Source organism: Candoia aspera, chromosome 3 (genome assembly GCF_035149785.1).
Source record: "Candoia aspera isolate rCanAsp1 chromosome 3, rCanAsp1.hap2, whole genome shotgun sequence".
NCBI lineage: Eukaryota > Metazoa > Chordata > Lepidosauria > Squamata > Boidae > Candoia > Candoia aspera.
This window is the reverse complement of record NC_086155.1, coordinates 737,375-750,636: the sequence shown is the minus strand read 5'-3', so window position 1 is coordinate 750,636 and position 13,262 is coordinate 737,375. Positions and strand designations below refer to the sequence as shown.

General features: G+C 56.7%; 1 protein-coding gene across 1 annotated transcript; it reads left to right on the top strand.

Annotated features, from left to right (window-relative positions):
* The first annotated feature begins 1,290 nt into the window (after positions 1–1,290).
* Positions 1,291–12,243, top strand: PCIF1 (phosphorylated CTD interacting factor 1). The gene is made up of 16 exons (XM_063296789.1): positions 1,291–1,430; positions 3,335–3,473; positions 3,580–3,704; positions 3,842–3,982; positions 4,659–4,786; positions 7,113–7,267; positions 7,360–7,507; positions 7,600–7,683; positions 7,939–8,038; positions 8,773–8,935; positions 9,122–9,294; positions 9,449–9,535; positions 9,685–9,869; positions 10,064–10,157; positions 10,264–10,439; positions 11,385–12,243. Exons 2-16 carry the CDS (start codon positions 3,350–3,352, stop codon positions 11,629–11,631), a joined length of 2,130 nt encoding a protein of 709 aa, XP_063152859.1. The 5' UTR covers positions 1,291–1,430; positions 3,335–3,349; the 3' UTR covers positions 11,632–12,243.
* The last annotated feature ends 1,019 nt before the right edge of the window (positions 12,244–13,262 follow it).

Sequence of the window (13,262 nt, the reverse complement as noted above, 5' to 3'; positions counted from 1 at the left end):
TAAAAGCATATGCTCTGTAAGGAGATACCCTGGTTCGCATGGTGTATTAGGACAGTATCCAACCCCATTTGAACCTCATCCACAGGAGAGGTTTTGAAACTTTTTCAGGTCATGCGATCTGTTAAAAATAAAAAAATCCCAGAAGCCCTGATCAAGAGGCAAAGCTCCAGTGACAGAAAACTGTGTTTGAGTGGACTTTGTTTCGCTCTCCGTCTTTCACAGAACCCTAGAACTCAGCTCCAGAGCAGTGTTTCTCAATCTCAACAAATTTTAAGTTGTGTAGACTTCAACTCCCAGAATTCCCTAGTGCTGCCTGGGGAATTTTGGGAGTCAAAGTCCATACACCTTAAAAGTTGCTGAAAAACACTGCGCTAGAGTGTTGTGCAAATCCAGTTCATATGTGCAATTGCACCTTGTTGTGTTCTTGGTGCTCTCTGAGCTCCCCTGCAAGCATTCCATTAACAGGCTCGGGAACATCATCCCAGGGCACCAAGAACCCAACCGTTCCAGCCCCAGCTACCAGGATTCTCTTCTCGGGATCACGCCTTGCTCGTCCGGCTTCTTCAACCAGCCCTCAGTCGAACGGTAGCACCTTCCAGTCTGTTTTAAGTCTCCCAGCACGTTCGACGTTCAAAGCTCACGGAGCTGCTCCATCGTGGCTCAGGCTTTGTCCGTGGGCGAAGCGGAGGCGGAAGCAGCCTTCGTTCGGTTTCGCGTCCACGCAGGCACGGGGGGTTTCCCCCTCCCGGTTTGGGCAAGCAGCAACGGGGAGGCGGCCCTCGGCCCGCCAGCTGCCCCGGCGGGGGAAAGCCACGCCCGAGGAACTTCTTCCCCGTGGAACTCGGCGGCCCTGGGAGGGCTTGAGGGGAGGAAAAACGCATCGCGCTAAAAGCGGAGAAACGCACACCGCGCGGGGCATTCCCTGCCGCGGAGCGCGGAAAGAAGGGAGAACACCCAGAAACGCTGAAGGCGGGAGAACCGAGGCTAGCGCGAGGCCGGGCCACGCACGCCCCCGTCGCCGCTCACAGCTCTTCGTGCGTCCCACCAGCGCCCCCGCACGCACCCCGGACCCAGCGGGGCGCACCGCGCGTCTTCCCACCGGGGCAAAACGCCTGGCCGCGCCCCCCCGCCGCGACCTCCCCCACACAAGATGGCGCGCGACCGGCCGGTGCACGCTCTTCCGCCCCCCGCTCTGCCCATGCTCGGCCATCCCAGGGCGGCCACCGAGACGCCGAAAGGCGCCTGCGCGGCCGGAAGTGCCCGCCAAACGGCGCGTGCGCAGAAAGCGCGGCAGGGCGTGTCCGGCGCCTGCGCGCGGCGAGCCGCGGGTCCCGAATACAAGATGGCGGCGGCGGCTGCCAGGGTGAGGCAGCGGTGCATTGGCGGCGGGAAGCTGAGCGACCCCCAGCGACCCCAGGCCCCGGCCGCAGGTGAGGGGCGGCACGCCGAGCCCGGACGCCTTCCCTGGCGAGCTTGGAGCGCGGCGGCGCGGCGCCCAAGGGCGGTGAAATCTCCGCGCTGACGAACCGCAGGCGGGAGGAAGAGGAGGCGCCGCCGCCGCCGCCATCTTGGGCGCGCACCCTCCCGCCCTCGCCCGCCGCCGCCGCCGCGCGCGCACACGTGCCCCCCCCCCCCGCAGACCCCGCGGCCCGGCGCTCGGTCTGCGCTGCTGCTGCTCCTCCGCTCCCGCCGGAGCTCGCGGCCCGGCCGCGGATCCTCCCCTGCGCGGGCCGCCGCGGAGCCAATGGCTTCTGGCCGCCTCCCTCCTCGGGGCGCGGCGAGGCTGGGTGGCCGCCCCCGCTGCCCCGCCGAGCTGCCCCGCCGCGCTGGCTGGTCCTGCGCGGCTCCGCTTGGCCGCCCGGGCGCTCCTGCGCAGAGCGGAGGAGCAGCCCCGGCAGGGCCCGCCCGCCGCCGCCCTTCCCCGTGTCGGGCGCCTGCCACGATGCTCGCGGGGCTCGCGCAGCCCTGCCGGGGCGCCCGGGGCCGGGACGGCGGCGACGTCGGGGGCTCCGCTGCCAGAAGGAGGCCCCGGACCAGCGGCCGGCGAGCGGTTCGGCGGATTGTGTGGAGGCGGCCGCGGGAGCGGCGCCGTTTTAGCTTCCTCTCCTGGGCTGCGGCGCGTCTGCTGCCAACTGAAAGGGAGGCTCGCCCAGTGTCGTCGCTTGGCAGCCCGTGGGGTGGCTCGGCCGGGCAGAGCTGGGGAGGCCCCTACGGGGCTGAGCTGCGGGGAGAGGAGGCCCGTCCGTGCAAGTCGCCTCCGAGCCACATTTTTAGAAGAAGGGGAACAGCATGTGCAAATTACACATACTGGTCCTTCCGTGTTGCCGGCACCCAGCGGGCCGATACCTGCCACAACTTGTCTCTGACAGCATATGCTTGAGCTTTGACGGTGTTCTGGGCCACACTAAGATAAGAGGGTCAGATTTCAAAATGAGCAGAAATTAAAATCACTATTTTGCCTTTTCCCCCCTCATAAGGTTGGAAGGGACCTTGGAGGTCTTCTAGTCCAGCCCCTGCCCACTGCAGGAATCCTCAAAGCTTCCGCCCGTTGGTTCTTGTCCTACACTCAGGCACGCTGGAGAATAAATCCTGCCTCTCTGCCCTGTGACATTTCTCCACATGTTGAAAGGCTGCTGTCATGTCTTCCCTTAGCCCTTTTTTCTTTAGGCTGAACATACCAAGTTCCTGTCACTGCTTTTTGTAGGATTTACCGTCGAACCGCATAACCATCTTTTGCATGCTCCTTCCAGTTCCTTGAGAGCGCAGAGGCTTTGAATGCCTCTAAAATCTCTGGGCCGCATCCTCAGTAGGAAGTCTGCGGAGAAAACAGCTGGAGCAAAGCTTAACAGCTGGATTGGAAAAGAGCAGTGAGCAAGGCCTCAGTGGGGTAGACTGAAGAGGAGTTGGCACACCTTGATGGCCCTAATTGGATCATATAATAATCAGGGTTAGGGTTAGACCTAGGGTTAACCCTAACCCATTATGCCTGTTTTGTATGAGGGGCTGCTAAAGCACCACAGTGTGGCATATTGGTTGTGAGCCCTGAAGCGTGGAGGAATGTCCCATCCCCTTCCTCTGTTCTTCTGTGTGGGCTTTTCAGGAACGCTGGATAAATGGTCTGCGTTTGAGATTGGCTCCCTTGATGCTAGAATTCTAATTGGACAAGGGTGGAATTTGAATCTGATTCCCCACAGGGTTCTGGGACATCTGCAGTTGGCAGGCTTCAGCAGGTCCCCCAACAGAGTCAACTGTAGTGCCAGTGTCTGTCTGCGTTGTGCATGGGTTTGGCTGCGGGCAGGAGATGAAGTGATGCTGTTGCCTTGTGTTCCTCCAGTGCCAATGCTGCAAAATGGCCAATGAGAACCACGGCAGCTCCAGGGAGGAAGCTGCTCTGATGAGCCACTCTCCCGGCACCTCCCACCAGAACCAGCCAAGCTCCCCCAAACCCGCCCGTCTGGTGCAGGATTTGCCAGGTACTCCTTGGCTGTGGAGGAGAGCCCAGGGCCCTGGGAGACGGCTGGTGTGGGTGGCCCAAGCCCCCTCCCCACGTGACGCCGGATGCTGTTGCCTCCCCCACAGATGAGCTGGTGCAGGCGGGCTGGGAGAAGTGCTGGAGCAAACGCGAGAACCGCCCTTACTACTTCAACCGCTTCACCAACCAGTCCCTCTGGGAGATGCCATTGTTGGGGCAACATGACGTCCTTGTGAGTTGCTCTGGGGCAGGGCCTCTTGGAGGATCCCCAAAGCTGCCTGCACAGCTTGTTTCAGGACACCAGAGCTTGTGTGAATGGGATGGGAAACCCCAAGGGTGTTTTAATGCTTCTCTTTTTGGCCTTCCTAGTCTGACCCTCTGGGTCTGAATGCTGCTCCGATGCCTGCCGAAGGGGGAGCCGGTGAAGTTGCCACTGCTGAAAGCAGGATGTGGAAACGGAGGCTCTCTGAGGAGGGTCAGCCCAGTGGCAACAGTGCGAAAAAGCCCAAGGTAGGGTGCCCCCTCGTCTTGGACCCATCGCTCCCTGGCAAACCAAAACACTGAGCGTTCAGCCAGCTGGGATGGCAGAGCCTGGATGAGTGGAGGGCTGTGTCGGGGGTGGGTGGGGAGAAAGCCTGGCTGTCATGGGCTGTGAGAATCACCGGGAGGACCGGGAGGAAGAGCCACAGCCAAAGCAATGGTGAGATAAGAGGAACCTGAGTCCAAAGCAGGAGTGGGATGGCATTTGAGAAAGTGTCTCAGGCTTGACCCTCCCTGGTTCTCTTTAGGATAAAGGGAGGCCCATTCGGAGTTGCAAGATTCTGCTGCTGTGACCCCACAATAAAAGCAGTGTCAGCATTCATGCCTTTGGTGTTCATGTCTGGTCTGCCTCAAAGGGCTGGAGTGACGGGAGTGGACAGGGCCGTAGGCTAGAGGCTGCTTGCGATCAGAGAACTCGGGGCCCTCCAGCGGAGCCAGGCATCCCTGGCGCAGCCCTCCCAGGACCCTTTTCCTCGCTCTGCTGCTTGTCCCTTTGGTAACTGGAAGGTTCAGACATTCCCAGGAGCCCAGTGGCGAGTGTCTGCCTGCCTCTGTTCTGCAGGACAAGCTGGTTCTCGCCACTTTGTGAGCCTGTTCATAGCGCTGCTGTTTTTTCCCAAGACAGTCTGGCATCTCTCACTTTCAGATAGAGGCACCAGGAAACCCCACAGCCCAGCCAGTCCCAAACATTTCCAGCACCCCCGGGACGCCCCTGCTGAAGGTGTGGGGCATCTCTCCTGAAGACAGACAGACGGCTCTCTTGCGACCAACCGAGTGAGTCGGACTTTGGGGACACCCTCTGCTGAATCCGGGAGAGTGACTGGGCAGGGGGAGGCTTAGCTTGTAGCTAACGTTACAGTATTAGCTCAGACCTGTATACAGTTGCTTAGAAAATCTGCAGCTTTTCTCATTCTATCCTGCATGTTGTTAAAGGAAAAATATGGTATTTCCTTTCTAACAATTGTTTGGTGCAAGTTTAGCTTTTGGAATTTGCATTTCAGAAAGTATGGCTATCCCCAGAGGACATAGTTTACAGTCTTCTCTTTCTTGTGCGCAATCTTTTGAACTTACTTACTTTTTTTATATATAGTGTCTGTCTCTCACCAGTGTTTTTAGATAGTGAGCAGAGGGTTAAAACCAAAAGCAACAACATCATTTACAGTAACAACAATCTATATACTACTAAAATGGCTCGTGTCTGTTTGATCCTTTGTAACCTTTAACTGGGAGAACGGTGCATTGTAGACCAACAATTTTTGAGCCAAGGTATCTCAAATGGGCTAATTTGCAGAATGCATCCAAAATGCAGGACCCATGACTCCCATGGAATAGAAACTGGGCACATTTTATAAAACATTTTCTGACATAATACAAAATGTCGTAGGACATTTCCTGTGGTCGGCTGCTGATGTTTGACTGGGCTGTACAGTTCAGCACTGGCTACTTTCAAGGCAGATACAGTACATCTCTCCCTGAATTTTTAAGAACTTTTCCAGTACGTTAGAAGCTCTGCCACTGTTGAAGGCATTGAGGAATTTGGAAAGGAAATACCTCTGAAACGATGACCCAACAGGTCATGGGTTGTCTAGTTTAACATATGCCTGAGGTCTAAAAATTATTCCAGTCAGTAAAAACAAGAACTAAATTGATCAATGAAGAGATTATTTATTGTATTTTAGGAGAAGGTGATAAGTTAATAAATTTGTTTATACTTGTGATGAAGGGAGAAGTCATTTTTTAATATTTTTTATTTACTATATTCTTACTTTTTCTTTCTTTTCTATTTTTCTATTTTTTCTTGTACCTTCTGTTTTTTGTTTTTCTTTTTTTTTAGTTTGTATAAGTTTTTATTGTTGTATTTGTATTTTTTAATAAAATAAAATAAAAATAACTAAACTGATCAGCTAACAGGGCTCACTAAACCTTCTGGCCCAAACGCCTGTGGGAACATGCAAGTGTTCATTGCCTTAGGAAAGGCCAACAGGGTCGGGGCCACCTGGAACTCCAGGGAGGGAGGCTGTTCTGTAGGGCAGACCCTGCAACAGAGAATGATTCTAATCAGTGGCAGCCACAAAACCCTCGGTTCTGCTTATTATTTCATATCCCATTCTTTCTGCATGGACAACTATTTTGCAGTTTTCCACATTCCTCTAATTCCAATAATTCTCCTATTTTTCCAGTTGTCAATTACAGTATTGGAATCTATATTAATGCTTAACCCCAGACAAGAAATTGCCTCTGATATGCAGAGTTTCTAGCATAATAGATGGAATTTTGGAGAAGTTCTTTGTCTGGAACGAGAGCCAGTTTGGTCTAGTGGTGAAGGCACCAGGCCAGAACCGGGGAGACCATGAGCTCCAGTCCCACTTTGGGCACAATGCCAGCTGGGTGACCTGGGGCCAGTCCCTCTCTCTCAGCCCTAGGAAGCAGGCAATGGCAAACCACTTCTGAAAAACCTGGCCAAGGAAACTGCAGGGACTTGTCCAGGCGGTCTCTGAGAATTGGACACGATTGAACAGATTAAAAAAAAAACTTTGTCTAGTAGCCAGTTGATCTAGTGGTTAAGGCACCTGGCTAGAAACTGGCTGACCATGAGCTCTAGTCCCCCCTCAGGCAAGAAGCCAGCTGGGTGACCTGGGGCCTCTCTCTCAGCCCGAGGAAGCAGCAGCCAAGGGCAAGCTGCTGCTGAAAGATGCTGCTGAGAAAGCTGCAGGGACTTGTCTGTTCCATCATCAGGAATTAAGAATGACTCAAAAGGAACAAAACCCCCATGTCTAATAAAGATTTGTCTGCCATAAATAACAGGCGGCATCTGGGTCTGTCAAGCTGCGCCTATGGCAGGGCTTCCAGGAGCCATCCCCGCCCAGCGGCTGTTGGCCTGAAAGGGCAGATTGTGGGCATGTGGACCCTTACTGGTGAAACCACCACAGCATGTGAAACTGAACCAAGTTTTTTAGCATTCACGTTGTGTGCAGTGGAAGACGCTTTTTTACACTGCACTTTTCTGGGTTTTTGAAGTAAAAGAGATGTGGCAAGCTCCCTAAAGCCCTTGCTTTAGATGGGCTTTTAGTGACTGCTGTAAATCGGTTTCCTTCTGCAGAGTCTACTGGGACTTGGACATCCCAACCAATGCAGTCATTAAGCAGAGGGCACCCTCAGAGGTGCTGACCCCACACCCAGAGGTGGAGCTGCTCCGATCCCAGTTGATGCTGAAGTTGCGGCAGCATTACCGGGAGCTCTGCCAGCAGCGAGAGGGTAATGTCTCCCCTCAGCTTTTGCAGGCGACTGGGCCTTGTTTAAGGGGTGCCTTGGCCGAGCTGTGTGTCCCTCTCTGGCTCTTTCCCCAGGAATCGATCCACCACGAGAGTCCTTCAACCGCTGGATGCTCGAGCGAAAGGTGGTAGACAAAGGGACGGATCCGTTGCTACCGAGCAACTGCGAGCCTGTGGTGTCTCCTTCCATGTTCCGAGAAATCATGAATGACATTCCTATCAGGTATGGATGGAAAGGGGATGTGCGGGGCGCCTTGTAAAGCTGGCCCCTGGAGTCCAACCCTTGGCCCTCTCCCTCTTCTGTCCGTCCTGTAGATTGTCGCGAATCAAGTTCCGGGAAGAAGCCAAGCGGCTGCTTTTCAAATACGCTGAGGCTGCAAAGCGGCTCATTGAATCCAGGTTGGAGATCTTTAGCTATTTTAGCATTGGAGGGGGGACCAACCAGGGAGGCTGGAACCCTGTTCTTCCCAGAAAGCAGTCTGGGAGGGGAGGGAGGGGGGGCCCATGCAGTGGCGAAGGATGGGGCCCAAGCCGCCAAACGGAACAGCCAAAACCTCAGGGCGGGCTCTTCAGACCTTGGTTGAATTGATGTGTGCTTTCTTGACCTTCGGAGTGCTGGGGGCAGAACCGGCAGGTATTTCTCTCCTTGTGCAGGAGCGCCTCTCCAGACAGCAGGAAGGTGGTGAAGTGGAACGTAGAAGACACCTTCAGCTGGCTGCGGCGGGACCGCTCCGCCTCCAAGGAAGACTACATGGTTGGTTTGTGTTCTTCAGGGGGATGTAGAGGATCGGAATGGAAACCAGATTAATTATGCTGCTCTGTGACAATGCCTTTATATACAGATAGACCATCGCATGCAGCCTTTAGCTACGCCCTCCCTGCGGATCCTCTAAGTACGGACTTCTTGTTGAAAGGCCAATTTATTGCTAGTGTGTGAATACGTGCCATGTGAATTTATGCTTTGAGCGAAGGCGGTAGATTCCGCTTGGCCTCCTTATTTCTCCCCCTCCTTCTGCAGTGATTTACTGGGTCAGTTTGTTAGAATTGCAATTAGAGCCTTGACGCCTGTCGTACATCAAAGCAGCTATTCCAGAGAATGTGTCTGTAATGTCTTCACGCTATGACTTACGCCCGTTTCTTTCTCAGAGTTACCTTGTCTCCTTATCAGTTGTAGACCAATTCTTTCGTTGCGGGTCTCCCATTAACATATGGAGACATTCAGACTGTCTGGCGTCAATGTTTGGTATAAGTCCTATCGACTTTGGGGTTCTTGCTGTTGGCTCATCTGGGTGGAAGAGACTAGAAACTCAGGGTAGCCTGCTAGTATTGGAAAATAAAATGATGGTTTGGATCTTCTTCAGTTGTTGGCATTTATTGGGTGAGTTTTCCACCTCAGAGAGGAGCACTGCTGAAGCAGATGTTCCATACTGCCATGCGCAGCAGCTGCAAGAAATTCACAAGAGCTGTTTCTTTCTCCTGCCCGTGCAGGACCGCCTGGAGCACTTGCGCAAGCAGTGTGGCCCCCACGTCTCTGCTGCAGCAAAGGACTCGGTAGAGGGCATTTGCAGCAAGATCTACCACATCTCCCTGGAGTATGTCAAGCGCATTCGCGAGAAGCACCTGGCCATCCTCAAGGAACACAACATATCCGGTAGCTGCTGGGGGGGAGGATGGGCAGTGCAGAAGCCACCTGCCTTGGCGCTCTCCGTGGGCCCCCAGTGGAGGGAGTGGGGCTGGCTCCTTGCGGCGGGTGCTCCCTGATGAGAATTGCTCTTCGGGGCCTGTTTGGTGGGGAGAGGAGGCGGCACGCTTAGGACTAACTCCCCATTGCCTGCAGTCGAGGTAGAGGCTCCTGAGGTGCAGGACCGGCTTGTTTACTGCTACCCGGTGCGGCTGGCCGTCCCATCTCCCCCGCTGCCAAACGTGGAGATGCATGTGGAAAACAGCCTGGTCTGCGTGCGCTACAAGGGCGAGATGGTGAAAGTCAGCCGCAGCTACTTCAGCAAGTTGGTGCGTAGCCTGTGGGGTTGGGCGGGTGGAGGACGAGGAGGGCTTTGAAGCAGGGAAGAAGACGGGTGAGAGGGTGGCCAGGAGCCCTTCCAGGCAGCAGCTCAGAGCCCCTGCCCCTTGGGATTGCCCGGCAGCACCCCTCTTTCCTTTGCAGTGGCTGCTCTATCGATACAGCTGCATCGACGACCCTGGCTTTGAGCACTTCCTGCCGAGGGTTTGGTGCCTTCTCCGCAGGTACCAGGTACGGCCCGTCCGGCTGGGCCCAGGGCGGCTGGGGGAGTGACGCAGGAGGACCGGACTCTGCGGCCAGCAGGTTGGCCCAGCCCAGGAGGGAGGCCTGCCCAGCCACTGAGGTCTGCTTCCCAAAGGGCTTCCGTCCTTCCTCCGCAGATGATGTTCGGCATTGGGCTCTACGAAGGGACCGGCCTGCAGGGGGCTCTTCCCGTGCATGTCTTCGAAGCCCTTCACAAGCTCTTCGGGGTGAGCTTTGAGTGCTTCGCCTCCCCCTTGAACTGCTACTTCAAGCAATACTGCTCAGCCTTCCTCGACACGGACGGGTACTTTGGGTCTAGAGGGTGAGTGCCCGCAGTGGAACTGTGCCCTGCTTGCGGCTCAGGCGCCGGCAGGAGGCAGGGAGGGGACACGGCCCGCCGAGCGTTGCTTGTGGGCCATGCTGGGGAAGCAGGCAGGGTGGAGGGGCACTTTCCTGGGTGTCACCCCACGGTCACCTTGTTGGCTTCTGATGCCACCTCCTCCTCCTCTCCTTCAGGCCCTGCCTGGACTTCTTCCCCATCAGCGGCTCGTTTCAGGCAAACCCCCCCTTCTGCGAGGAGTTGATGGACGCCACAGTGTCCCACTTCGAGGTATGCCTTGCCGCTGGGCAGTGTGCGCCTTTGCACCCCCTTCTTTGCGGGGTTGGGGGGAGAGCAGCTTGCGGGCTGGCCTTTCCACCTGTTCTGTGTGCCTTAGAAACTCCTGGAGGCATCCAGTGAGCCCCTGTCGTTCATCGTCTTCATCCCTGAGTGGCGAGACCCCCCGACGCCGGCCCTGACCCGCATGGAGCAGAGCCGCTTCAAGCGGCAGCAGCTCGTCCTCCCAGCCTTTGACCATGAGTACCGCAGCGGCTCCCAGCACATTTGCAAAAAGTAAGCTGGAAATCCAGATGATGATGATGCTTTTATCCCAGCTTTTTTATATATAACTCAAGGCAGCAAATGGACCTAATACTCCGTCCCCCTCCTATTTTCCCCACAACATTAACCCTGTGAGGTGGGTTGGGCTGAGAGAGGGACCAGCCCAGAGTCACCCAGCCGGCTTTCCTGCCTCAGGTGGGACGGGAACTCTCCGTCTCCCATTTTCTGGGCCAGCTCCTTCCCCGTGACCCCAAACTGCCCTCCACTCTGTTCTGTTCATTCTCTATTCCTCCCAAGCCTTCCCCGGTGTGGGGAGCCTCCTCTGGAGAGGAGCTGCCTCGGCGTCCTCCTCCCTAGTCCAAGGACCTCCTTTTCCCACGGCAGTAGGAGCAGCCCGCCTCTCTGTTTGCCGTGTTTTTTTCTTGAGACTGGGCTTCGCAGCAGCATCCTTCCTTGGGGGGTCACAGCTTCTGGGCAGGGTCTTCTCTCGCTTTCTCCACAACTCCCACCGGACACTAGCCTTGGACAGGGCAGCCAAAAAAAGAAGAGGGGTGGGGGGGTGGCTCTGGGACCTGATGCATAAAAGCACTCAAGAGCTACGAAAGCTCCTTCAGGGCAGGTGCCAGAAACACTTCTGCACCTTCCTTGAGTGAACTTTCCGGAGACTTCTGGCCGTCTGCCTGGTGGACAAACTCTCAGGCCGTCTGTTCCAGGACTCTTCCCCAGCCGCCTTCTAATTCAAAAAAAAAGCACCCGAAGCCGGGTCGGCCACGGCTCTGCCCTCGCAGTGACAGTCCAAGGCAAAGCAGGAGGGCGCTGGCTTACCCCCCCCCCCCGGTCCCGTGCAAAGTGAGCGCTGCGTTGCCGCCTCGCGGCCCGTGTGCTGCTGCCCCCGGGGGCTGGGTGGTGGCGGGAGGGCGAAGCAGCCCCTTGAGTGTTGGTCTTCTGCCACCGCAGGGAGGAGATGTACTACAAGGCAGTGCACAACACGGCGGTCCTGTTCCTGCAGAACGGCGCAGGCTTCGCCAAGTGGGAGCCCACGCAGGAGCGCCTGCAGGAGCTGGCCACCACTTACAAGCACTCGGGGCGGACCCTGGCCGCCGCCACCGCCGCCGCCGCCGCCGCCGCCGCCTCTTCGGCTTCGGACAAGGATCAGGAGGTGGTCCAGGAGCAGAGCACCAGCCGAGAGCCGACCCCCAACTGATAGTGGTGGCCGGTGGGCAGAGCAGGACAGTCGGGCTGTTCTGAAGCAGGAGGGGGGCGGCTGGCCTCAGCACGCTGGAACTGATGGCTGGTAGCAACGCGTCGCCCTCCTGCCCCTGGGCGAGCCGCAGGTCTCCCCCCTCGGGCTGCGCCCAGCAGGGCAGGGCCGCTGTCCCACCGAGCCCCCGGCTGAGGCGGGGGGGCGGCCAGAGAGCCTGCGGAAGCAGGGGGGCTGCCACCCGCTCGCGGGGGGGCGGGGCGGGGCGGGGCCCTGCGCATCAGCCGCGCAAATAGGTGTCCATGTGGCGACTGCTCTTGTTGCCTCGCCCCGGTTCTCTCCAGTGTGCCCGCTGCATACTTTCGCCGGCACCGTTTCTTGCCAGTTGCAGAGCGAAAGACTTCTGTGCGTGTGGGCAGACGGTCTCGGCTGCCCTTTCGTAGTTGTCTTCTTTCCACCGGGGGCCCCTGGCTTTCTAGGAGGGGTTTTGGTTTTTTTAAGGGTTTAATTTAACTGTGCTAACCATTTTACGACTTCTACTGAGAGAGCAAAGGAAAGTCTACTTTGGATTTTGTTTCCAGTGCTTAGGAACATTAAAACCAGCATTACTGCGCACCCAGGCCTCGGTGGCTTTCCTGCAAGGGGCCGGGCTGGGGGCGACTGTGAGCTGGGTCAGGGCGCTCTGCTGAGGCGGCACCTTCCAGCCAGACGTGCCAATGGAGTGGCAAGACGGTGGGCCAGCTTGGGTGGCTCGGTTCCGGATATTTGAGCGAGGAGCTCTCCTCTGCCCCTGAGAAACCCCATTTTCTCGTTTGTTTGTTTTCTATCCTGCCTTTATTATTTTTATAATTAACTCAAGGCGACGGACATACCAAATACTCCTTCCTCCTCCTCTTTTCCCTGCTACAACAATCCTGTGAGGTGGGTTAGGCTGAGAGAGAGGGACTGGCCCAAGGTCACCCAGCCGGCTTCCGTGTCTGCTCACGGCGCTCTATTTCCGCAGCTTCAGCCACGTAACCCGCCCTGCCTCCTTCCGCCAGCCACCACCTCTGTGGCTGGGGGAGCATAGTGGCATCTGGGGGGCTGACACTAGATCAAGTGTTCCTGAAGGACAAATCGGCCCCTCGGTGGGCTCACCACCCCGCTGTTTATTTGCTTATTTTATTCAAGTCACACGGCTGCCCATCTTGCCCACGCGACTTGCTGTGCCTGCCCGGGTTTCAAGGGGACACGGCGAAGGAATGAATCTAGCAAGCGTCTGTCTAATGACATAGCTTCGCAAGGCAGTTCGCCTCCGTTCCTGCCGTTTGCAGTATTCTCTTGGGGACCTGGCAGGTTAGCACAGGAACAGGAGGCTGGCCTGGATGGGCCTTTGAGTTGCTTCAGGAAGACTCCAGAAGCTGCTGGGAAGGGTCTTCAACATGGAGAGTTGGCAAGGGTCAACTAGTGCCCCCTGCTAGTCAGGGCAGTGGGAGTTCCAGCTGGTCGTGTGGGTGCACTCCTCCTCGGCGCTGTGGCTGCATTCCCGGCCCAAGGGCCTGCATAGCATTGTTGTGAGTTCCTTGCGTGTTGCTTCATGTCGGCAGGGTTCAGGATGCTCGTTCCACCGTGCAGCCATTTGAATTCTGACTGAG